General features: G+C 42.6%; 1 protein-coding gene and 2 long non-coding RNA genes across 4 annotated transcripts in view; 2 read left to right on the top strand and 1 right to left on the bottom strand.

Moving 5' to 3' along the window:
• LOC309378289 overlaps positions 1–17,775 on the top strand; it is a 599,747-nt gene extending 581,972 nt beyond the window's left edge. For both annotated transcript variants that reach the window (XR_014172000.1, XR_014172001.1), the window contains exon 2: positions 15,714–17,775. This is a non-coding gene — a long non-coding RNA (uncharacterized lncRNA). The remainder of the gene's footprint in view (positions 1–15,713) is intronic.
• AGA (aspartylglucosaminidase) lies at positions 1,671–17,151 on the top strand. The gene is made up of 9 exons (XM_081926186.1): positions 1,671–1,861; positions 3,919–4,072; positions 5,235–5,347; positions 6,876–6,988; positions 9,287–9,404; positions 11,639–11,714; positions 12,930–13,037; positions 13,680–13,813; positions 14,470–17,151. Exons 1-9 carry the CDS (start codon positions 1,723–1,725, stop codon positions 14,568–14,570), a joined length of 1,056 nt encoding a protein of 351 aa, XP_081782312.1. The 5' UTR covers positions 1,671–1,722; the 3' UTR covers positions 14,571–17,151.
• Positions 6,909–9,275, bottom strand: LOC309378262. The gene is made up of 3 exons (XR_014171966.1): positions 7,575–9,275; positions 7,406–7,543; positions 6,909–7,031 (listed from the first exon to the last, which is right to left on the bottom strand). It is a non-coding gene; the product is annotated as an uncharacterized lncRNA (long non-coding RNA).
• Positions 17,776–26,872: the final 9,097 nt, after the last annotated feature.

Here is a 26,872-nt window from a genome sequence, read left to right as displayed (position 1 = left end):
TAACCTCCCTGCCACTGAAAAGTAGCATCAGCACCTGATTTATCCTAGGTGACTGCTGATTGGGAGTTACTGCTCATATGAGGCTATTCCTGTTATAACTCATGTGAAAACAGGACATTCAATCCAACTAACGGCCAAACTGCATGTTATGATAGTCACACAGTTTGCCCTTAAGTGGAGGATTTTCCTCCCCCAACTTGTACCTGCAATGGGTCTGATCTGGACTAGCAATCCTCCCCCTTCCCACTCGCAGGTGCTAACACACACATGCAAATGCAAGTGCAGTTATTCTGTGGTGTTTAAAATATTTTATTTTGTCACTGTCATCATGTATTTGAAGTGGACAATCTCAGGTCTAGGGACCCAATGTGGCCCTCCATACTTCTCTAACTGGCCCACAGGATGCTCCCTTAGCAATACACACACCCTTTCTTCCCAGGACACAATCCTCACCTGTTTGCGCCGCACCTTCCTTGAGTGTTTTGTCTGGCTGGAATATGACCTTCAATGTCTCTTAAGTGGCCTGGATGGGGGATAAACAGCAGTTTTAGAATGTGGATAATCAGATTATTCCTTAAAGTGGGAATGATCATATATGCAAATATAGGATGGGGGGACACCTGTCTTGACATCAAGTACATGTGTAAAGGACCAAACTAATATGAGGGCCAAACTAATATGAGGGCAAACGTAACATGCGTCAATAGTATGATGCAGTGGCAGAAAAAGCTAATGCTATTCTAGTGTCCAGATTAAGGGAAGTAATCATAGCTGTCAACCTTCCATTTTTTTGCGGGAAATTCCCTTATTCCAGCACCGTTTCCCGCTACTTCCTACTGCTATCACGGATTGTTAGATATCCCATAGACTGTCAGGTGAGGCTGCTGGTCCCTTATTTTCAAATCCGAAATTTGACAACTATGGAAGTAATATTCTGCCTTGGTCCGACCTCACCTGGAGTCCTGTGTCAAGAAGGATATTGACAAGAATGCCGAGGAGAGTGACCAGGACAATAATGGGTTTGGAAACCAAGCCTTATAGGGAGGCATGGACAGGTAAGCATAGGCTGTAACTCTCTCTGGGCAGCACCAGGTGCCTAATCCTTGCTTGCCTGTCTCTGGCATGCTGGGGAGATGTGCTGAGTGGAGGATGACACACACAACACTGCAGCTCCCGTCATCCCTGACCACTGGGCCTGCTGGCTAAGGCGGATGGGAGTCGTTGCCCCACAGCATCTGGCGCGCCACAACCTCCCCGTCTGAAGTATACTCGGAGTCGAGTGTGAATTTCATGCTCTTTATTCAGCTCGTAGTAACGGACGTTTCTCTCCTTCGTGGCGTGCAAAAGAAGAAACATAAACGCAAACAAGCGCTTAGCCAGGCACCAACTCTGCGAAGCAACAGGAGCGGCCTCTTAAGGCGACTAAGATGGTCTGCCGACGCCCCTCGTGGAACCCTCGACCATGGTTCCTCCTCTAGCTCTCCAGTGCAGTTCTGATGGGAGGACGGAGGGGCCCCGCAACCGCCGCGGTCTGGAGAGAGAAAGAGGAACCGCGCGGCGCGCCCAGAGGGCGGCACTTGCCACCAGAGGCCGCTCCGCGCAAGACTTTTACGCGCGGCACAGTCTCCGCCCTTCGCGGGCTACTGCGCGTGCGGCCGATCCGCCGGGCGGTCACGGGATGTGGGGCTGACAGGGGAGCGGCTCAGTGGGGCTGGCGGAGCCATGGGGCGCGGGAGCTGCCCGAGGGGACCTTGCTTGCTGCCTCTGCTGCTGCTGCTGCAGGCGGCGGTGGCGAGCGGCGAGGCGCCCTCGCTGCCTCTGGTCCTCAACACCTGGCCCTTTAGGAAAGCCGCCGAAGCAGGTGCTGTTTCGTTTCCTCCAGGGTTTCCGTGGTTGCGCAGAGGAGAGGCTCGAGCGGGCGGAGAGGAACCCCTCGCCCCGTCCTAGGTTTGCCCCAAACTTTGTTTGGGCTCCCCCCACCCCGCACCCCGCTTTCTAGATTCATGATCCAGCCCGGGTCTCAGCGCCACATTGGCAAATCTGCAAAGATCCTTGCAGGCGGTTGTGTGCGTGCTGCATGCTGGCATCTCTGGGCTGGGAGAACATAGCACGCTGGCATTGGATGTCTCGAGCAGGTTGTGTTGAGCCTTCCTAAAGTCAGGCGTTGATGGGAAACATAAGAGCAGAGCAGTCGCTTTTTCGGAGCCCAGGCCCTCCGATCACTTGGGGCTAGTGAAGCAGTAAGGAGGACCCCTTGCTTTGAGGGTGGGGGAGGAATTCAAGCTTACCAGATTTGGGCTGGTTGGAGAGGGAGACTTCACCTTCAGCAGTGTCCTGCCAGACCCTGGGACCCAATTGTTCTTTCCTCCCCGCTCCCTTCCCCTTTTTCTTATTTACGGGAGCCACTATCTCAGTCCCAAAAATCTGTCTGTGGGAAGAGGAGGGGAAAGGCAGTCTGTGCATGTTCAACAGTGCTCTTTTTAAAACAAGACATAATGTTTGCATTGAAATACGAGAAAGGGTGGTGACAGTTTAAGCCTGGTCAGATGAACTAGCCGTCCACACTGCTACTGTTAAACTTCCTTGGCCTTTCTCTGCTACTTTCCTCTTCCTTGTTTGGTGTGGGATATTTTACGTTCTGGTTTAACGAGACATAATCTACATTCCTTAGTGCACGTTAGTCAGCTTCTTAGTGTAGCACTGTTACAGGCAGGGCACGTCCCCCTCCATTTCAGTGTAGGTCTTTTGGGGAAGGGGTTCTGATCCACAGTAATGTGGCAGAAGGGCTCTTAGCATGGCATTTTATTAACACTGGAAACACTGGTGTGCTGCTGTATCTGTAGAAGTTCAGCTTGTGTTGTGTTCTGTATTAGCTACATAATTTGGTCTACTAGGCCACAGCAACATCTTGTGGCCAATTGTGCAACATAGATTTCTTCTGGCAGCTCTTGTGGTGGGTGTCTTCACTGGATTCATAACAGCAACATCAGACAATGCGTAAATATGATCTGCACACTTTCTGCTTCTGTGTCACACACAGTGTGTAAAAAGGAGCGTATTCACTTCCTTCTAGTGAGTGTGCATGCATCTGGGACAAGATTAATGAGTCCTCTCCCTTGCCCAATATATCCATAAAGTTTGTGCTAAAGTCCATCTTGAGGAAATTCTTGCACCATAAGTGACATGCCTGGCTTGCGAACGAAGCATATGGAGCAACATTAAATGGTTTTAAATCCCTCAGTGAAATGCCATACAAATGGTTTTAAAACTTTTTTTTCCTTTAACTAGCACATTGTTGCCATATAGTGAGGGTTATCCCATCTCCACCGATCCCTCCACCCCCAGTCCATTCCTGTTTTGCTGCAACTTGATGCAGACATGTAGCCAGGAAAACTTTCCCCACCATTTATCACCATGCCAGAAAAAGCTTCCCCACTTAAAAGAGCAGGGCCAGGTTTTTTATTATCTAGCCTTGTGCTGCTTTGCTTTTACTTCTAAACATAATTGGCTCATTGGAGACTCTGGGCTTGAAGAGAAAGAAATTAGAATGAACTCAACATTTGTCACATCAGACAAATAGGCCATTTTTAATCTATAGCTTACTTGCCAACTGTGGCTGATGCCAGATTGGCAGTGCAGGGGGAGAATACAATGAGAAGCAGACAGTTGACAATTAATGTCTAGGAATCCCAGGTTTAAGAGTTTTGCCACTGATGCTGCATTCCCTGAACATGATGGATTTAGTTTTCTTGTACTTATTGACCAACCTCCATAAAATCAGGACAATGAACACTTACACATTTGCACTGTACTGTGGTATTCTAGGGATGGGAATTGGGGGTGTGCTTTTTAAGAATATGACTTCTACGTACTTTACATGTGGAGTGAGTGGGATTTTGTTGTTGTTGTTCCTTTCAGCTTGGAGTACCTTACAGGCAGGTGGTTCTGAACTGGATGCAGTAGAGAAAGGCTGTGGGCAGTGTGAAGTTGAACAGTGTGATGGAAGTGTGGGGTATGGAGGACACCCAGATGAACATGGAGAAACAACATTGGATGCTATGATTATGGATGGGTAAGGAATCCCACATCATTCCTAACAGGCATAGGGGTTCTGCTATCAATTGCATGCAGCTCCTCCGTGTTCAGAATCTTCCCCACTCACTACAAAGAGTAGACAGCTTTGTCCTTGTTGCCGTCTCCATTGAAAAGCAGATGGGAACCTATGAGCCCAGAAGGGCATGCGTGCATCTGAGACTGACTGACGGCTGTACTAGGGATGGGGTTTTTCTTCTAAATCTTTATGTCAGTCTTATGCACACACATATATATTTTTTTCTAGTTTCTGTTTCACTCCTTGATCTCAAGAAGTACAGTTTCTTTACTGGCTTATTGCATTATTATGCACATTATTTCATACACACTCCAGGGTTTCTAAAGTAACTAGCAGATAAACAAGCATATGGCAATATATGTAACTGGCCCTGCTCTCATGAGAAGCTGTGCACTAGTAGCAATAGAGTGTATCCATTTGGTTTAGCAAGTCAGGTTTAGCTCTATTTTCTCCTCTCACTAAAAATGCTTTAAAATGTCAGTTTAAAGAGAGCACATGCCCATCTGAACTGTAGTCTACAGCAGTGGTCCTCAAACCTTTTTACCCACAGACCACTTTAAAATTGTTGAGGCTGACCACTTAAATGATTTTTTTCTGCCTGCTGTAGCAATCGTACTGTGCTAGATGCTGTATTAATTTTAATTGTGTCTTTATTGCTGCTTTAATTTCCTGCATATTGCATTTTATTCTATTACAATGTGAATTCCATAGAATTCACATTATAATACATTAAAATGCAATATGAGAAATTAAAAGCAATCAGAATGCAGTTAAAAGTCAGAATGAATATTTAAAGCAATAAATGTGTTATATTCAACTACAAATCCACAGACATGCCACAAAGCACCTGAATTAAGATCACAAACCACTCATGTTCTGTGGACAGTCATTTGGGAATTCCCCATCTACAGGTTCAACCCATTTAGTCTGGAGTAGTCTAATGGGATTGCAAGTAACATTTGGACACCAATCTTTGTTTTTATATCCATCTTATGCTTGTCCTTTAGATGTGGCATACATTATTCCTATACTCTGCATTTCTTGGTATAAATTTAAAATATTCCTAACTACAGCTCTGTCTGTCTGTTTTGCTTTTGGGTACAATTGTCTGTCTTTGGTCCAGTAATACTATGGAAGTTGGGGCAGTAGCTGATCTCAGACGCGTAAAAAATGCTATTGGCGTGGCACGAAAAGTGATAGAGCATACTCAGCACACCTTACTGGTTGGAGAGTCAGGTAACTTCCTTCATTTTGCTGCCTTGAAATTTTGGCTCTGCCATGCAGTGGTGGAAGGCAGCCGCCTCTGTCCAAATGAAGTTAAGCTGCCTCGCTGGTGTCCAGAACTTTGTCACAAGTTGGTTGCGACAAGTTACTTGATTTCATTAAGATAGAGTGCAATGCTTTAGTGCAGGTGTGGGGAACCTTTCGCCCTCCAGATGTTGCTGAACGACAACTCCCATCATCCCTGGCCATTGGTCGTGCTCGCTAGGGCTGGTGGGAACTGTCGTTCAGTAACATCTGGCAGGTCAAAGATTCCCCACACCTGCTTTAAATGGATAGGGGCCACTGTGCTCTGGTTTGACTTGATAGGTTATTTCTTCCCTCTTCATCATGCTGTCCAGTCTCATTAAGTTCACAATTTAGTTTTGTTTGTTTATTAAATTTCTATACTGCCATTCATCCGAGGATCACAGGGCGGTTTACAATATAAACACACACACACACACACACACTGGCAGCCAGTGCAGTTGAGCCAGGGTTAGTGTTACATGCTCAAACCATTTTTCTATGGTTTTTATCGTAAATTTTGACCATCTTCAGAGGCTGGCCCATGTATAACATATTGCAAGAAACCTAACCTAGAGGTGTGGTGTTTACTCCCAGTTTAGAAAGGTCCCTTCTCCTCAAGGTGGGCAGTTGAGGCATTTTTGTTCTGCCAAATTTTTGATGTGTTAATTTTATCAGATTATGGTTTTGTTTGTGTATTTATTATTACTGAATGCTCTTGTGTGTAGAAGAGGGTTTTTGGGTTTTTGTATACTTGGTTGGGGACTTTTTGGAGACCAATGTTTTTTATAGATTAAAATAATAAATTTGTATTGAATCGCAGACTTCAGTGAAAAAACTCATCACTGATTTCTGGAATTTTAGCATTAGAAATTATTCTTTAAAAAGTATAGCTGCAACAGATAGCTCAGAAAGGATTCTGTGAAAACACAAGCTGTGCAGTTATAAATATGACGTCCCTAAAAACACTTTTCTCTTTAAAAAATTTAACAGGGAAAAAATAGAAACATACTTCAGATATATTAGATAAAAGCAACAGGATATTTTTTTAAAATAATCAATACAGTCTAAAACATTCTACTTTGAATTCTTAAAGTTTCTATCTGACAGTGTAGTGGAACATTGCTGTTTCTTATCGCAAGTCTTTCATTTATGGATTCCATGTTGCAAATTGATATACTTCCTCTTAGTTTGCTATCAGTCTTCAGGATTCTGAAGCCCCCTGATATATGTTCTTGTTCTAAAAAATGAGAAAGGCATGTCTGTTGAGGACATAATCATAATAACGTATACACTTGTATAGGGCAGTGACTTGGGCTCTGACTGTTGTAATACTATATGAAAATGGTTTACAAGTGCCATGCCGTGTTTTCATAGGGATCTCGATGAGCTGAAAAGTGTCCTCATGCACGCTTGTAGAATTGCAAATACAGTTACATGGAAAAAGAAATTACTAATTATTTTCTGTTCCATAAAGCCTCACTATTTGCAGAAAGCATGGGGTTTCCAAGTGAAGACCTGACTACACAGAGCTCTCTTTCAATGTACTTACAGTGGCTTAATCGAAACTGTCAGCCAAACTTTTGGAAGGTAAAACACAACTTTCCCCCTTGTTTTTTCTTGTTTTATAAACCTGGTGGCTGTTGTTGTTGTTGTTGTTTAGTCGTGTCCGACTCTTCATGACCCCATGGACCAGAGCACGCCAGGCACCTCTGTCCTCCACTGCCTCCCGCAGTTTGGTCAAACTCATGTTCGTAGCCTCGAGAACACTGTCCAACCATCTCGTCCTCTGTCGTCCCCTTCTCCTTGTGCCCTCCATCTTTCCCAACATCAGGGTCTTTTCTAGGGAGTCTTCTCTTATGAGGTGGCCAAAGTATTGGAGCCTCAGCTTCACGATCTGTCCTTCCAGTGAGCACTCAGGGCTAATTTCCTTAAGAATGGATGCGTTTGATCTTCTTGCAGTCCATGGGACTCTCAAGAGTCTCCTCCAGCACCATAATTCAAAACCTGGTGGCTATACTGTATTAAATATTGTTCTGCCACCACTCTTGGAAGCAGTATGCCTCTGGATGCCAGCTGCAGGGAATTGCAAGCGAGGAGAGTGTTGTTGCACTCAGGTCCTGCTTACAGGCTTCCCATGGGAATCTGGGTGGCCACCGAGAACAGAATGGTGGACCAGATTGGCCTTGGGCCTGATCCAGCAGGGCTCTTCTTATGTCTGCAACATTCCCAGCACCCCACTCCATCATTGGAGCAAGCTGCAGGGGAAGAGGAATGTGCTGTGTACCAAAGAACAAATGTACGTGAATGTGTACAAGAGAGTTCTCCAATGGAGCTAGGCCTATGGAGCCAAAAGGTCCTGTTGATCAGCTTTGAGGGTCCTGCTCTTCGGTTCTCTTTAGCCTCCAGTCGACCTAGAATTGGTCACTGCCGGTACCAGCTTCTGCTAACCAGTTCAACTTGAATCCTTCCACTGCGTCTGATTCTTGCTCTTTCATATTGTCTGCCTTGTAAGTGTTGGGCACCTGATAATCCTATCTGTGTCCCCCGGCCATCACTGGACAGTTGCTTTTAAGGAGTTTTATATACCCAGGGACTTTCCCATGTTCTTCTATTCACCAGATCCTCTGTGGGAGCTAGGTTTAAGCTTCTTGGTTATCTTTCGCATATGTTTTCTGCTCTTCCCCCACCTTGGAACTTTTAAGCTTTCTGCCATGATTAGAAACCACACATTGTTATTTCATATAAACAAGCCAAAGCTCTGTCTGCTGTTTGCCTTATTTTTTAAATTCCTAAACTATTTTTATGTTCTGGTTAAGATTTATTTTTTTTAATTGCCTCTAGCCATGCATCTGGAATGCAGGTTCATTTTAAGATCTGCTCTGAGCCTGCTGTGATCCTGATAAGTGTGTAACCATTAAATTTATGTGGAGCCGTTCAGCATGGGCATTTTTTGTTTTTATGCTACCTCGCTCAGATGTATAACTATGGGCACACTTAAAAAAAATAAATCTCCAATTAGATATTTACTGTTAAAAATATAATATGGAACTCCAGTACTATTCGTTTATGATTGATTCAGAAGCCTATTGTGATTTGTGTAAAATGTTTTCTTCCTTCGTTGTGCATGCAGATCCCACCCTCTTGACTATCTATCCCCTTCAAGTTATCCCTGCAGAAAACACAGGCTATGTAGAAACCTGTAGAGGGACCTCTGCACCCAAGACCATAGGAAGAAAGTTGAAAGATAACAACCTTTAAGGCTAGCGGGAGAAGTCTGTGTGGCTGAAGCAAAGTCTTTCTTAATTTTTTTAACTTGAGCCACCAGCAAAAGGGGAAAAATAGGGTGTGTTAGATTGTAAAGGGTGTTTGCAGGGTATGTGGAGTGGAAGTAGAGCAAGTTGAAGTATCCGGCTTCAGCGCCTTTAGCCGTATGGTTTGTCTATAAAGTTGTCTCATCACAATCAGCATGGATGCTCATGAGGATTGAGAAAAACTGATCTTGAATTACAGCGGTAGGTGGTAAGACAAATTATCATGCTGCATTTTTGCACATAGAATGTTGATGTATTATTTCTCTGCTGGCTGTTCATTGTAGGAAACATTTGCAAATCACATAACGTGGAATCTGAGCCGGGCTGCGATAACTAGAGTGTTTTGAGTATTGAGTTACTCTAAATTGAGGGAGATGCTTTTGTCTGTTCATTGTTTAAAGCATCTGAGCAACAGTAATTTGCCTTCGATGAAACTTCTTCATCCTTGGCATATACAGAAATCTTACACTATTCTTTTAGAATGACGGGGGGGAGGGGTAGAAGACAGGTTTGTTTGAAATGCCAGTTTTGTTTTTCTTCCAAGATTTTAATGTGAATGAAACTTTGATTGCAGAGTGTGACGCCAGATGCTTCAAAATCATGTGGCCCATACAAGCAGGCTGCAAAGTTCACCAAAGAAGAGCGGAGTGCATCAAAGAAAAGAATAGATGTTCATAACCATGACACTATTGGTATGCCTTCTTGACAGCAGCTTATTTCATGCTGCAATCCCTCTGCTTGTTTTAAATGAGTCACCAGACAAACTGAATGTGAATAATTTTAAGCGGAATATAAAGACACGATCCACTTAAGAACAAAGTCTGCCTGATGCAGAGATAACACAAGTTATTCAGCAAGACATTTCCCAAGCGCGAAGCCCTAGCACCCCATATTGTTGAATGCTGTGCTCTCAGATTACGCATAGTTGCCTCTCTGCTGGTTGTGGGGCTCTGCCCAGGAGGGTGAAACGCTACTGTGTGTAGGAGCCTTGAAATGAGGAGTCTTGAGGCTGATCAGCAGCAGCCTTGGATCCACTTGATCCAAAAGTTCCTCGGGTTTCTCAGCTATGTCAATATATTGCTGGCATAGTGAAAAATTTCATGGAAGCCACCTTCCACCTTGGCCAGCATGAACTGGCAGGACTTGGGATGTGGAAGGACGCCTGCCATGTTACCCCTCACCCCATTCTGTAAATCTCCCTACTTACTGTAGGAACCTGGCCTGTGCTTCTCTGTTTAGTTTTAGAATCAGGAATGTGACATTCTATGCCCCTTTCACCTTTCCTTCCCAGTCCCCGTACATTCATACATTCATTCTACAGATACATGATGAGCATTTTTTTAAAAATACGCACATGGTCTGATGAGGCGGAACTTGTGTTAGTAGAACATGATTATCATCCAAAATCGAAGCACCACTTTGTTTTCAAGCAGGAACAACTTAATTTGCTCTTTTTGCTTGCTAGTTTGCTGAACGTGCATCAAGAGTGCTCCTTCTTGAAGAAGTAATTTCAAAATGAGCTTATATATTCCAGTGAATTGATCATCCTAGTAGATATTCCAGAACTACATAGGTCTGGAAGTTGTGTTTTTTTCCAAATAAGCTCAAGTTTCAACTTTACCTTTTGCAAAATTAGCTGAAGATGGGGTGGGGCGGGGGACGACGACTTTGTTTGGATCCAGCCTCTTCCATCTGCATAGTAATTAAATTTGGAATTTACAGAAGCACCTAAGTGACTTGGGAGCACAAGCCTCATTCCCAGACACTTAAGAGGCACTTCTAGTGTGATGATTAAATTCGTCACCACCAAGTAATTAGCATTTTAAAAATGTCAAATGCCAAGGTTCTTGCTAATCTAAAGGTGTGTCCTTATGAACTTTTGCACCTTGGCAGTTTGCCCAAGTCAGTGATTTATTCTTTGCTTCCCTTCTTTGGGAGGCAAAGAGCGAGCAGAACTGAACTAGGCTACTACAGGCAGTTGCATTCTGTAGGCAAATTGCCTACTTGGCAAATAACTGAATGCAAACTTTGAACAATTGCTTCATGCTGTGTCAGTTGACACTATGTTTATGGCACTTACTGCCTTCCGGTAGCCAGTGCATGAATTATCTGGATGTGGGTCTATAAATTAACAATTAAGTGTCCTAAAATATGTATTTCCACACTTGAAGTGAATGATTATGCCTCCCATCTGAAGCCAGGAGCCAAAGCCCATGTTTCTGACTTAATCAGTGCAGAATTATGGGGCAGACTGTGATCCTGGTGATCATCTGTCTTCGCGGATGGGAGATTTTCTTTCTTTAAACGTAATAGATGGACTCTAGTGTGGAGTTACTCCAAATGTAAAAGAGGCCTAAGGAAGGCAAACAGTTCCCAGGTGGATCCCATCACCATCTAGTTGTGATAAGAAAAGATTGTGGCGATTGTCGTATATTACCGGGAACTCTTAAAATAGGTGTGAATAAATATAGCTTCCAAACCTGATTACACCTGTCAGGCCTCCCATTTGGCCTTCAAGACCATTTTGGCCCAACTGCACACAGCTGCTGTCATATATGTTGTCAGCATGGGCCAGGTCAAAACGTGGCTTAGCTGAAAAGGGGTTTGCAGGCCCGGCTGATCAGCAGTGTCTACGAAGCACTATGTAAAACAATGGATGAGATTGTGCTTTGTCCAAGGGTTACATTGCTCAGAATTTAGAAAGGGGTTTCCTGAGCTGCACCCACCTGTCAAATTTGGCCTATGAGGGGATGGGGATATAAACATTGTAACTCACTGGTCAAACCCAGTTCCCCACTTCTGTCTGAAGGACAGCAGGAGTCTGGTTTGTTTTAAAGGGTGGTCGCCTAACATTACCCCTATTCAATTAACAAAATCATTAACCCATAATGCTGCTTCTAAATTCCCCACCTGTTTTCATTTTTAGGCATGATTGTGATTGGTCAGAATGGAAGCATTGCTGTGGGGACGTCTACAAATGGTGCAGACCACAAAATTCAGGGGTTAGTGTCACAATAAAATCAAGATTCCATATTGGTGAGATTTGTTTTCCCTTCTTGAGTTCTTATAGTAAGCATGAGTGTGTATGTGAACTGCTACTGTAATGGTAATGATTTTTATATCACCTGAAAGAAGGATTTTGTGGAAAAGTGGGTATGTCAAGAATGCATGAATTTGTTTTCTGTCTTCGTCCTCTTCAATTCTATCCGTTTTAGAGCTGTGCTTGATTATATTGGATGTTTAAGTTAAGTGTTGCCTTGATATTTCAGTCCAGTTCAGCAAATATAATAATAAATATTGCTGCCCAAAAAGAACGGAATTGACACATGGGAAAACAAAATCTGCTATTATATACAGTGGTACCTCAGGTTACATACGCTTCAGGTTACAGACTCCGCTAACCCAGAAATAGTGCTTCAGGTTAAGAACTTTGCTTCAAGATGCGAACAGAAATCGGGCTCCGGTGGCGCGGCGGCAGCAGGAGGCCCCATTAGCCAAAGTGGTGCTTCAGGTTAAGAACAGTTTCAGGTTAAGTACGGACCTCCGGAACGAATTAAGTACTTAACCTGAGGTACCACTGTACCGAGACATTCCGCTACATCTTCTTGAGGGTGGTAAGCTTGTGTCTGGGCTGTACTGACTACAGTCAGAGACTCCCATGACTGAACTATCCTCTGCACAGAAAACTAAATGTTGAGAAGAAGCAATTCTAAGTTTTGTGGTTTTTGGTTGGGGGTGTGTGTCTTATTTTTTAATAGACAAGCATTCTGTCATGTATTTTGCAAGGGAAATTCGAGCTCATAGTAGGAAACTTAGACATGCGCAATGAAAGTGCTCTGTATAGAAAAGTGTGGAATGATCAAATGATTGGTGGGAAGACACCCCCAAAGCAGATCAGGATGAATGGCCTTTTGTCCTCATAAGCTCTCCTCCTAAAGAAACAAACAAATCTAAATAAATACTCAGTAAATACCAAACATGGTGTAACCTCTGCCTAAGTTTTGTACGGGCAAATCTGGCGAATGCTTTGTCTGGCAGAGTCCTGAGATTGTACATATAGCTCCGAGAAGTTTACTTGAGGCAGGCACAGGTTTACTACCTCAATGAGAAACACGCCTCAGTGTGTCTTTGTTGCTAGCTTGTTTGTGACTCTGTTGGAACTATCAGAATCTTTCCCCATCGGCCGGCTGTTTTAACATCGCCTTCATATTTCTTAGACGTGTGGGAGACTCTCCAATTGCTGGAGCTGGAGCATATGCAGATAGTACAGCTGGAGCTGCAGCTGCCACTGGAGATGGGGATTTGATGATGCGCTTCTTGCCCAGGTTTTTATATTCTGTGAACTCTTTGGGTCTTTTTGATACTGGGTTTAATTGTGAGACCACCCTGGGGTAAAAGATGGGCTTTGTATAGGCAACCTCAGAAGCTGCGCTGCACTGCTTCAAGCCTTGGGGGTATCACTAGGCATGCCCATAGGTCCTTCATGATGTAGAAAAACAACATCATCTGGGGGTTGTTGCTTAGCCTTGTCCAAACAGTAGGATTTTGAACCAATAATAGCTATTTCACATTTCGTTTAAATATGCAGACTCTCTTTCTACAATCCTAGCCGTAGAAGAATTTTGAAGGGAACTGGTGTTCAATTCATATTGCATCCAAGCATTAAGACCTGGACAAATTCATATACCAAACCAGTTAATTATGAGTTTTTGATAACAGTTAGACTCAGAGGATTTGATCACAGTGGATCACTAGGGCCAAATCAAACCATTCCAGAGATAGGGAACCACCACTACAAAGGCCCTGTCTTGGTTTTTTATCCCGTGTCAACGTTGGGGCAAGTTCGTGCAAGATTCCCTTTTTGTTATCAGCGGAGGAGGGTTTCCTCCTCCTTGGCATACTATGCATACTATGACACTTGGAGAACTTTTGTGTTAATATCTGTTTGTTTATTTTTCTTAAATCAGCTATCAAGCCGTGGAGTATATGCGAACAGGAATGGATCCCACCATAGCCTGCCAGAAAGTTATTTCTAGAATTCAGAAATATGAGCCATACTTCTTTGGTGCCGTTATCTGTGCCAACACGAGTGGAAGCTATGGTACGTCTACCTCAGAAGTTTGTTTCATGCAAATTTATAGGTTGGAATAAGTTCGCAACACTCAGATTCTATGTTCATTGCCCATTTGTTACATCAGCAAGCAGGAAAGGGCTCAAAACAAAATATTCACTTTTTCGGGGGGGGGGGCAGAGTCTGAGACTCTGCTTCAAAGCAATCCAAGATCAGTCATGCTGGGTATCTCATTACTGAGCCCTTGGATCACCATGCAGAATCATTTTGCTAATCGATATGACGTATTGGGTTAGGCTGCTCAGTGCACTTCTTTTATCTTTGATTTCCCACAGTTCTCCGTTTGAAAGATTAGAGACCCGTGGACTCATTACATTTGCCAGTATTAAGATGTAAATTGAAACAAAATATACTAAACTTGGAATTATATTTTAGGTTGTGAGGGCCATAGTGCTAGCTGGAGACTCCTCTTTCGTCTTCAAGAGTTTAAAACAAGTGAAGGAAAGATGACTTTTTTTAAAGAAAGCGCAATGCTGGGTTAATTAAGGCTATAAAAGAACAATTGCACAATTGTAGTTGAATTAATAGTGGGATCCTTAGATGTTAAAAGCACAAGGAGACAGATTAATGCGCCTCTCATAGTTTGTTCTCTCTTTATTCTCTTATCTCTCCCTTTCCTGACACAGGTGCTGCCTGCAATAAAGTTTCAGGATTCACACAGTTTCACTTTATGGCTTCTAATCCCACTTTGAAGCAACCATCTGAGCAAATAATAGACTGCATTTAACACCCCACACCCCCCCCTAAACTTAAAGAGTTCACTGGAAGAAACGAAGAAGACAAAATTAAACTTTTGCCATTGCCGTTTTTTACAAAAAATTGTTGTGCACACAAGTTCCCCATAAATTATAGCGCAGAGGGGTTACTGATTTGCGCCAAGGAGCCTATATTCTCTGTCTTAAGACTGTAATCTTTTGGCCCTTGGGAGGAGAGGGGGGCAGAGAAAGAGAGTGCCAGATCTCCACCCCATAGGCTTTCCTGCTGCCCTACTGACATCAAAGAGAGAGCAGGAGCCATCGCCGTCTCATCCTCCTGACATGCTTCCAGAATGGGAATATTTCCCCTCAAGATTTCTCATTAATTTCCTCCTTGTTATTTTCTATAGGGGGGTAAATGTTCCAAACTAAATAAGGTAAAAGGATAGAGGAGGGTTTGCGTGAGTCTAGCAGGAAACTGAATTTTAGGTGGCCTTCATTCTCCGCCCGTACAATTTAAGATTGTAGCCTTAATTTTGCTTTCCCGTATTGCTGACCCTTAAGTAAATTTAAACAGAATAAGCTGAGTAAAGAAATTCACTCAAATATATGCCGAGATATTTCTCAACTTCAACCAAAGCAGTCTACCGTCTGTGGGAGAGAACAAATGAATGTGTCAAGCCCAGGCACTTTGAACAAACCCTACTACAAAGCCTTCCTCTCAGCTGACTTCTGTTTTGAAAGATCCACCGGAGTTCTCTTTCCTATCTCTGAATGAGGAAAAGCCCTGCTTTGAATATGTCCCTTCTCCCAGTAACAGCTGGAAATGCATCTTCAAGAATGGAGGAGAAATGCGATAGGACAGGGTTTCAATACTAGCTATTGTGGGAGGCGGGGCAGAAATACTTTCCCCTGCTACGTACTGCTACATTCCACCTGATGTAAAAGAAACCACCTATCTAATATACAGCATGAGCACTCAGGCTGTATGAGTCCTGGAAGGACTGTTGGTTATGTTAATTGAGTATTGACATTTTCCCCATAAACACATTCATTTTTAAGAACTATTTTTAAAATGTACAAATCCAATCATTCCTTCTAGCAATTTACAAAATAATATTCCCCTTTTCACATGCTGGAGCTGCCGAACTGCCACCCTGCTCTTGAATTTGTAGTAGTTGCTTTTTTAAAACAACAACAACACACCTCCAAATGTGTTATAATCAGCTACTACTTCCATGCCCTTTCTTGCTGCTAACAACAACAACAATGATAATAATTTTATTATTTATACCCCACCCACCTGGCTGGGTTTTCCCAGCCACTCAGCTAACTTCTGGAGCTCTGCTGTAAAGCTCGCTTAGGCCAGTTACTATCAGTCAACCTAACTTTCCTTTTGTCGCCAAGCCGATAAAGTGGGATCGCCTTGTGAATGTTGCCCTGTGTACACCCCCTCCCCCCAAAAAAGATGGATACAAATAGCTGCTAATAAAAGTCCTTCCTTGGACCACTGTAAATTCCTTCCTAATTTACAATATCTCTGCAAAATGCTACCCACAAGATCTGTTTCCAGATCATTTCAACCCATAGGGCCAAATCAAGAGCTTAGTTTCCAAAACCATATCCTGGACCTGCTACGTTTGGGTTACAACCAAGATCAGTATTAATGTCGTCTTTGCCCTGGTGCAAGATGAACTTGCTGGACCCAAGTGTCATGCTTCTCATTTCACACCTTTCATAAGTAGTCTCTGGAACCTACAACCTGTTTTACTCAACCAGACCAGGTAAGAGATTTTGCCTATCCACTGGTCCCTGAGACAAGAGCCAATGACGATACTTTGAATAGCACTGACAAGGCTTCTACTTCTCCATCTTGATTTACTCTTGAAGGACAGACCCACAGGCGCGTTGCTAAACATAGGAAGCTACTTTGTACTGAGACTGTTGGTCCATCTTCACATGCTGGCTGGCAGCAGCTTGCCAGGGTTTCAGACAGGAATATTCCCCAGCCCTACATGGAGATGTCTAGGATGATCCTGGGACCTTCTGCATGCAAAGCAGATGCCCTTCCACTGAGCCATGGACCTTCCCAAAGCACCATTAATCCCAACCTCCTTTTGGACCACTTTCCAGTACAGGTCCAGTTTCTGGAACCTAGTCATCTTTGCAGAAACCTATTAAAAGGCATTTAAGGTATACATCCACTCTCAAGCCAGGATGCAGCTGCCTCTGTCAGCTCATTCCCTGTTACTTATCCCCATGACTCTGGGGTACTGTATGTCTTTGTGTTGGTTTCGCTGGAAGCAGACTTTGCTCACACAGGGTTTCTAAGTGTAGGTCAAGTCCCTAAATGTATGCCAGTCAGAAATATTTGTTCATGTTTGTGTTGTTTAAGAGAATATTTCAGGTGACTTTCCTTTTTCCTTTTTTATTACCAGTGTTAAATTGTTTCGGTGACACCCATTAAGCTATTGCATCTGTATTTTGGAGATGTTTTCCTTAAGTGCGGCTTTGTGGAACATAACATTTGATTGGGAACATGCTTTTAAAACAACAACTGTCTCCTGAAGCAGGTCTTCAGACAAAATAAAGCATTCTTTTTTTGTGTGTGTTTTGCAAGGGTAGGTCTTACCTGTTTGTTGTTTGTTCTTATTTAGGTTGATCAGGACATACTAGTCTGAGGACATACTATTCATGAGACTGAATTCGGATTGTCTCATTGGATTTGTAACGTTTCTAAAGCCATTTTTAAAAGAAAAATAAATATGTGTTTCTTTGGGGCCTTACACTCCTCTCACTGGAAGCAAAAGATGTATTCTCTGGAGGTGAGGACCCGAACCAATGGCTTCAAGTTACAAGAAAGGAGATTCTGACTAAACATTAGGAAGAACTTTCTAACAGTAAGAGCTGTTCAACAACGGAACAGACTCCCATGAGAGGTGGTAGATTCTTCTTCCTTGGAAGTTTTTAAACAGAGGTTGGATGGCCCTCTCTCATGTATGCTCTTGTTGAGATTCCTGCATTGCAGAGGGCTGGACTAGAGTCTCTTCCAGCTCTATTAATTATAAGGATGGACCTTAACAGGCTTTAGCCTTTTCTTATGATTTTCCCCCTACAGCAGTCTTAACAATCCTGTAGCGTGCATATCTTCTTAGAAGTAAGCCTCATTAAGTTCAACTGACTACCAGCTAACTGATTATAGGATTGCAGCCTAAGTAAAATTTGCAGAGACAATCATTTTAATGATTCCGAATTTCATTTTATCTTGTGTGGAATGGCAGGGAGAGGGTTTCTTTGCAACATTAAAAGGGGGGGAAATGGAAGCTGTCCTTTGTATTTGGATGAATTATTCTTCATGTATGTTTTGAAGATGAGACTCTCCTTTTAAGATTGCTCAAATAAGTACTGCTGAAGATCCCAGAGTCGGTGAATCTAAAACATTCCATATACCCCCTGCTTTGGAACAACCCAAATTATGATATTCCTTAATAGACTCTGTCCTAATAGCTTTGACATACTGTGCCCAATGAAGATAATTTCTCCTTATCACCATTATTAATTAGAACGTGAGACGTTAGCTGCAGTGTGGTTTAGGGAACCAATTAAAGGACAATAAGGATGGCAAGTGAAGTTGTAATTTTGTTTGACTACTAAAGTATTAGCAACTGTATTGACTGAATTAGCTAGAACTAGTAATTTTGTCCTTCCGAGTGGGGTAAAATAAACTTTGGGTACCCACTTTACATTGTAGACTGCTATGCAGAAGTAGACTGCCTAGGGACAATCCCACTTCTGTGATAGTAAACAGTGACCCCATGTGAAATAGTCATGCCAGGCAGGGAATTGAACCCCAGGTTCCACTGGTTTTCATTTGACACTCTCATGCAGAATAGTCTGGTTGCCTGGATGAGCCTGCTTCACATATTATTGACATGAAGAGGCCTCCACACAATCGAGGGGCAGCAAGACCACACTGCTGGCATTGCCTCTGAGGTTTCATGGCTTTCTACACTTAGACCTACACCCTAGACCTACACCTGCTTAGGAAGAGCTGTCCTATGTAGATCTCTCTGTGTGTAGGATTCCCTTGGAAGCTGGAATCCTCAGCATTCAGGATTCCAACTCCAAAGAAAGTCTCTGCAGATTGGCTTGTGCAGATGCCACAGCTAGTTCATGGATGATAAGGACAATTGTTCATCCTATACTTTTCCGTGCACTCCCCCATCAATTTACTAACCACAAGATGTCTGGGTCTGGATTTTTAAAGTGGATTTATGCTAGGGTGACGAGTGCTTTAATCTTTAATTCTGCAAACCTAAACCTAAAAACCAGAAACATCACCTTGCCAACAAAGGTCCGTATAGTTAAAGCTATGGTTTTCCCAGTAGTGATGTATGGAAGTGAGAGCTGGATCATAAAGAAGGCTGATTGCTGAAGAATTGATGCTTCTGAATTATGGTGCTGGAGGAGACTCTTGAGAGTCCCATGGACTGCAAGAAGATCAAACCTATCAATTCTTAAGGAAATCAGCCCTGAGTGCTCACTGGAAGGACAGATCCTGAAGCTGAGGCTCCAATACTTTGGCCATCTCATGAGAAGAGAAGACTCCCTGGAAAAGACCCTGATGTTGGGAAAGATCGAGGGCACAAGGAGAAGGGGACGACAGAGGACGAGATGGTTGGATAGTGTTCTCGAAGCTGCCAGCATGAGTTTGACCAAACTGTGGGTGGCAGTGGAAGACAGAAGTGACTGGCGTGCTCTGGTCCATGGGGTCACGAAGAGTCGGACATGACTAAATGACTAAACAACAACAACAAAGTTCTGGTATGTACTTGAATCTCTCCTGCAAAATAGTGAAAGTCCGAAGGCATCCTTCGGGAGAGTTCCTATACCTTTATTGTGTAATGATGGAAGAATTCCATCCACCATATCATATGTCATGCAGCTGCAATTCTCCACAGCTCTAGGTAAATGAACCTTCTCAGGGTCTAGACCTGCCAGCCACAATTCACATGAAAACAATGGAGTTACATGACTAACTGGAAATTAGCATTGCCTCCCACCTCTGATTGCAGGAAGCTTTTCTAACTGTCTAACACTCTACATGGCCTCTTCAGAATTAATAGCAACTTCTTATTAACCTAGTTTGTCCTGCACCAGACATGTCAAAAGTAAGGACTGCAAGATCTCAAGTCCAAAACGTCACTTTTATTGTTCCTAATAAGCTGGAAGAGTTTTCACAGGTTGTCAATTTGCCTGCATAGATTGAGCTTATGAGTACATGACATGCTCATCTACAACATGCCTGCCTACATTCATATAATGGTACAAAATCCAAAAACATCTGTTGGTCTACTTCTATCTATGATGGTTGCATTACTTCCATCCAGACCAGTGGCTGGAGAAAGTAAATTTAATTTGCTTGGAAACAGCAAAAGAAAATAGAATCCTGAAAAGGAAAACAAAAGAAATGCTCCTTAACTAAGCTCTTGTATTTGAAGCAGTCATTTTATACACATCAACAAGCACTGTAAAGACCAAAGAAGAAAACTGTCATATTTCATGCCAAAGATGTCTTGTCTCTAGCAGAGATCCCTACTGTTCTGATAGCCATTGTTAAAATTATATACTGAACCCCTACAGTGATGTCCCACTCCAGGGGGAATAAATCAAAGGTCAGCTATACAGAAAACAAGACACTGCTCTCATTAAATAAGGGTGAAAATGGCAACGGCATCACCTTTCAAGTGTTCAAGCTGGCACTACTTAACATAGGACTAATCTGCTTCTCACTCTGGTTGCTTGGTCATTGAGATTTAAAAACAACACAAAAGCAGGCCTTTAATAAGTAAGTGCATAGTATGGTAAATTCAAGAATGGTATACAAATAGAAACAAAGCAAGCTGGCTACTAATAGTGTCTATTTATATTAACAGTCTAAACTAGGATTTTAGCTCACCAGATCATTATAGAAGGGTGATTTGCAACATACGTCACTGCACATTCCTACTCATTTGGACCAGGAATTTAAGCAGGCACAATGCAGGTAAGCTGGTACAGTCAACAGGGGAAGGCAGACTTCAAGATTGCAGGATCTATTTTGTGTTTCACTGGAGCTCTGAGCAAAAGCACATATGCTTAGATTTAAAGTACGGGTTGCCTCTGAGTAGTTACTGGGCACACAGATTTCTTCTGCATATCACAGCAGAACTTCCATACTTCCACAGAAAAGAATTCTGGTTACCCCAAGGTTTCTTAATTTCAGCAGTCTAATCCGAGGGGAGGGGCATTTTATTGTCATTGTTGAACAACTGGTAATCATAAAATCTTGCTGATCTATTTCAGACCATCCATAGATCTGCTAGGGCAGTGTTCTTCAACCTTGGTTTTCTGTATCTTGTTGGATTACAGTAATAAAAGTATATGCCAACTTGAGAGCATTGAAGCAAAGTTGGGATATAAATAAATAGAAAGAGATAACTCTGGAATAGGAAACCTGAGGACAAAAAGTTCTGGCCATGATTTTTTCTTTTCTTTTTGGGATAAGGAAAAGCAACTTACAGCCATCAGTAAAAGTCCTCAATCAACCAGGCTCTTCTGTCAGTAAATACAGGCTGCGTACAATCACCTAAGTAGTCATTAAAGGACTCTTCTCTATTTGTGAAGACCACTCTACAGTAGATACCCGAACAATTACAATTAACAGACGAAAGTGCTACATTGCTGAATGGTGTTTGATTAATAGCGGCCTTGTGGGAACTTTTATTTCTTTTTTCTTTTAAAATCAAAATTATCAATTGTTTTCTATTACTGTGGAGAAAGCTTTACCAAAGGCTAGCTGAGAGGTGGGAAAATGAATATGTGCACAATGCACAATTTAACGAATTGTGGTGGTATGCATGTTAAATGTTAAAGATGCATCACAAACACAAATTCAGCCCCACCATAGATTACCATTCCTCACCACACACTCCTTTTACATTACATGGAAACGATTCCAGTTATTTGTACAGTGTCATCTATGGGAATAATTTTTCAGAATGTGCCTTTACTGCTTAATGCTAAAAATGTAGCATGTTTTCCCAGTTATGTTTGGATAAAAAAAAAAAGAACAACTGTATTTTGGACTGTATTTTTGTTGAAAGTGCAACAGCAGAGATCATTCTGTGTGCAACTTAATGGTTAATTCTGTTAGTATTGAAGTCAACTGGCCAAGAAGGGTATAGGTAGAGGTATAGCTTAGCGACCAGGCAGGTGGAGGGGCATGATGTTTACTGAGGTAGCATGTTTCCTGATTGGCTGTGTAGTTATGAGGGAGTTTTTTCTGTGTATATTTTATTGAATGTGTCCCTGTTTTGTTGAAGGCCTGAACTAAGAAAGGAAAAGCCTTTCTGCTGCTTTTCCCTCAAATTATACACAGTTTAGTTCGGGGGGGGGGAGTTCTCAGTAAATTGCCAGCAGGATTTTCTCTCTCTCTCTGGATGCTGTCTGCATTGTTTAAGTGACTAAGTCTTATGACATTACTCTCATCCATATTTTCCCGGAAGCTGTGGCATTCAAGTATTTGTCTTCATCCCTTCCAAACCACCAAATATACAAATACTTTTTAATCATGGGGATACTGTACCTATTAATGGAGGCATGCTTATTCGAACATTTCTTACCACATGTGGCCTAGAACACAGTTGGTGTCCAAAATATGTTCTTCTCTGCACCACTGTAGTTATTGTTTGTTCACCTGCTTCAAACAGGAGCTACAATTGCTGGCCTGTTGTCACTGTTACAATATGCAGCTTCATTTGGACAAAGCAGCTGCAAACTGCTTTTGCTGTGAGAGCTGATTGCAACAAACTGATACAAAATCACTCCTGCCTTTCTGCAAGGTGTATTAGAAACTGCTGTCTGAATGTGACAGAGAAGGAGTTCAAATCCCATTGCTTCTGATGGGAGAAATCTAGAAGCAATTCAGGAGGCAGATAGTGGCATTATACATTCTATAATGTTTGCAAGCTGGAGAGAAAATTGAATAAGTAGGGATATCCATGCCATGTCTCCATGGCAGTTCATTTTCTTGGGCTACTGTGTGTGTGTGTAGCCTATTTGGGGACCCAGCCCAGAACAAGAGAGTGGGGAAAAGAAGCTCTGACTATCCAAATAGTTTTCTTCACTTTACCTTGGACTGATATCTTGCTGTGCAAACAGATTCCAACGTGGAGGTACCATATATTAAGGATTATCTTGAGACATGATGATGCAAGCATGTCCCAAGACACTATCTTATGACTCGAGGAAGGAGACACATACCATGGAGCTTAGATAGTATGATTAGACATTGTATGTCAAGGCTATGCCTGCTCACCAGTCCTACATTATGTATAAAAGTCTTTCTTTTCTTCTTTCCATTTATACATCACCTTTCCTCTAAGCAGCTCAAGGTAGCATACAAATTTCTCTCCCTCATTTTATCCTAAAAAAAACCCCCTGTGAGGTAGGTTAGACCTAGAGAATGTGACTGGCCCAAGGCCACTTAATGCCTGAGTGTGGATTTGAACTCTGATCTCTCAAGTCCTAGTTGAACACTCTAACCACTACAGCACAGAAGTCTTTCATATTTATCATGTGAAACAACTCAACTTGCCCTTTATAGTCGTGAGTTAAAAGTACTTTAAAAAAAACCAACCCTTTATGTTGGAACTTGATGGTGAACCTTGTAATATCATTTTCTCACCTAGAGCTGCCCAGTTCAAGAGAATTCAGTACTTTAAATGATTAAGAGAAGGTAGTATTTGGGAAGGGTTGAGTTACCCTGCCATCAAGCTGCCATAGTGCAAGAAGCAGTCTCTGCCCACAGTTAAAGGCCCAGGAACTAACTAACTAACTCACTCACTCACTCTCTTTTTCTCTTGTATTGAACCTGCAGCAACCCTACAGCTGCTTGGCTCAACAACTGAGAGGCCTTCTAATGAAATCTTCCAGTAAATGAGTGTAACAAGACCCTTTAAAAACACCAGCGCTGCAGTGTTAATTACAACAAAAAGCATTTTAAATATTTTCCTCTATCCAAAGTGTCTTTCCTTGCTTTCAGAGAGAACCACAATTGACTGTTGATATACTATTGCCATTACATTATCTTTTCTTTTTCCAGCATCTCCCAGAGCAGAAGCCCAAACAAGATGAATGGCTGTATAATGCCGCTAAAAAGCTTCTGTGGGTTTCAGCCATCAGTGTTTCCACCTCCCAGCTGTTAGCATCCTGAAATCTGATGCTTACAATTGTTGCCTAACTTGCACTTAACTATACTTATGCTTAAATGGATCTCTCATTCCGACACGCGGTGTTCATCATCTGCTTCAAATTGCCACTCTGTGCTTGTCTTCCTGCTTTCCTCTGATGAATAGTGTTAGGTTTGAATGCCGACTTGGGGAGAAATTTTGGGGCTAGCGCTGGGGTTGTGTTTTATGTTGTAAGCAGCCTTGTCAGAGCCGTCTAAAGAATGTGAAGCTTTCTTCACATGCCAGTCAAAAGGTCCTGTTCCTGGCATACACCTTTTATGAGGCCTGGAGAAGGCAAGAGCAGGAAGAGGCAGTGTCCTTGGGCTGATGTTAGCATGGGATACTGGCCTGCAGATGTGATCGGGATCAGGGGTTGGCATTGGCCCACACCTCAGCAGGGGGCTAGTAGCACTGCGCTAGACATTGTCTCACTTCGTAGCCTAGTGTGAAATTTATTTATTGCATTAATATCCCACCTTCTTCTCCAATGAATCACATGTGGTTCTCATCATTTAACCCCCACAACAACCCTGTGAGGTAGGTTAGGCTGACAGGCAGTGACTGGTCCAAGGTCACTCAGTGAGCTTCATGAGCAAGTCGGTATTTGAACCCTGGTCTCCCAGGTCCTAGATAACCCGTCAGAGACTGTGCTGAGGAGGGCTGCACAGATGAGGAATGGTGGGAGCATTCCCCTCCTCCTCCCCCTGATCAGGATTCCGAATCTTCCCAGGAAAAGTGGGACAGTATAGAGTTGGAACAGTGGTTTGCTGAGGGACATAGTTCAGAAGACAAAAGTTGGGAAGAACTGGGTGGTGAACAACTAGGAGAAGAAGAACTGGGAGAGAGAGAGTTAACAGACTCCAGTTCGCTGGATAGTCCAAGGCCACAGAGATTAGATAAGTAGCTGCACAGATGGCACAGTGGTTGCGAGATCAGGATGCAAGATGAGGAAGTGGTGAGGGTGACTCAGGAGGAAGTAGGTATAAACCTTAATTGGAAGTACCTTTACTCCGAGAATTGACTCTTTGTTCTTTCGCTTTGAACATTAAATCTCTTTAAATGGTAATAGACTATTTTTGCTTTGTTCTGCTTATCCATGGCCAAAGGGAGGGAGGAAGCCGCTCCCCCAAAGCCTGATATCACCACTAACCACCACACCACACTGACTCTCACTGGAGTTTTCAAAGCATGCACCTCAGCTGCTAACACAGAAGATATGCAGGTCTGATGATTACTTCATCGTAACAGCTTTGTTGGATCACACCAAAGTTCCATCTAGTCCAACATCCTATTCTCACAGTGGCCAACTCCATGCCTAGAAGCATGCAAACATGACATGAGCCCCACAGCCGCTTTCCGCTTCATGTTCCCAAACAACCAGTATCCGGAGGCCTAGCACCTCTACTAGAGGTAGCTAAAACCAATCATGGATAGAAGCCATTAAAAGCTTAATCCTCCAAGAATTTTACCAACTCCCGTCCAAGTTGCTGGCTGACACATCTTGTGGTAGAAAACCCCATAGTTTAACTATGTGCTGTGTGAAGAAGTGCTTCTTTTTCATCTGTCCTGAATCTCCTGGAATTCAGCTTCATGGGATTGTCCCAGGTTCTCCTATTTCAGGGAGAACGTCTCTCTATCCACTTTCTCCACAACATATAATTTTATAGATTTCTATCATCATTCTTCCCCTCCCCCCTCCCGCTTGTAATTGCCCTTTTCCTACACTTAAAAGCACCAAATGTTGTAACTTTTCCTCATAGGGAATATTCTTTCCTCCTGAGTATCTTCATAGTTCTCATAGTTTTTCAAAGTTGTGCCATAAATTTTAGTGTATCTTTCTAGCCTTTGTTGAAGCTAAAACGGATTTCCTAAGTATTTGTCTCAGTTTTCTGTCTCCTAATACAGAAGTCTTCGTTCCCCCATCACAGTAACTAAGTTCTTTTCCACCTGTGTTATGTTTTGCAAAGAGAAGTGAGCAAATAAGATATCAACTATAACAGGCACCCCCAACTTTTGGCCCTCCAGGTGTTTTGGACTACAGTTCCCGTCATCCCTGACCACTGGTCCTGTTCGCTAGGGATCATGGGAGTTGTAGGCCAAAACATCTGGAGGGCCAAAGGTTGGGGATGCCTGAACTATAACTATAGCCTAGGGCAGGGGTTGGGGACCAGCGACCCACAATATATTTTTAGACTTCTAGCTCCCATCAGTTGATGCTAGCATGGTCAATGTTCAGGGATGATGTGAGTTATCCTCCAGCAACATACATATGGCCAGATTCTCCACCTCTGCCCTAGGGTTTATAGAGGTGCTTCTTTCCAGCATGAAATCTGTCCTGTGTTTTAAACCCCTTTCAACAATAAATACTTATATGGGCACGAACCAATGATACATTCAGGATGTTACTTCAAAAGCTCATTGCCTAGCTACTTCCCATTATAACTACATTGTGTTAAAGTAATTCGCAGTTCAAACCAAAAGGCCTTGACATTTTCATTATATTTACATGTTTCCTTCATACCTTCTTGTTTATTCCTGCTCCTGTTTTCCTTAGCTTTGTTCTGCTGTATTGTCCCCCCCCCCCAGGTATTGTATTATGTGTAAAACCAGTTCTTTTTATTTTAGGAGAGATACTGTGCAAACCCACAAAAACTTCAGCTGTAAATGCACAGTTGCCGACAATCTACTTTAAACTGCTTTAGTCTGATTCTAAGTTAGCTATAGCAGCACCTCCATTTGTTGCTAAAAGCAAGCTTCTGCATTTCTGTGTAATTTGTTAATGTGTTTATTATATCCTTTGCTGCCTCCCAACAATAGGAACATCCAGGAAATGAGATACTTGTAGCAGAGTTTGTTTATTCCGTGTTAAATGACAGCTGAAGGCTCACTATTCTATTTACATTTACAGTTCTAGAATTTTTTAAAACAGCATTCCACATCTAGCTAAACTTTGGAAAACAGAACCATTAAAAGCCAAGGTAACAATTACAACAAAATCTTACTCTTTAACATCTTGCATTCTCTTTTGCAGAATTGCTATTGCTTTTCACAATCTACAATAG

Source organism: Podarcis melisellensis, assembly GCF_964234715.1.
Source record: "Podarcis melisellensis genome assembly, chromosome: 9".
Classification (NCBI taxonomy): domain Eukaryota; kingdom Metazoa; phylum Chordata; class Lepidosauria; order Squamata; family Lacertidae; genus Podarcis; species Podarcis melisellensis.
The sequence above is the reverse complement of the archived record's forward strand: the minus strand, read 5'-3'. Positions and strand labels throughout refer to the sequence as shown.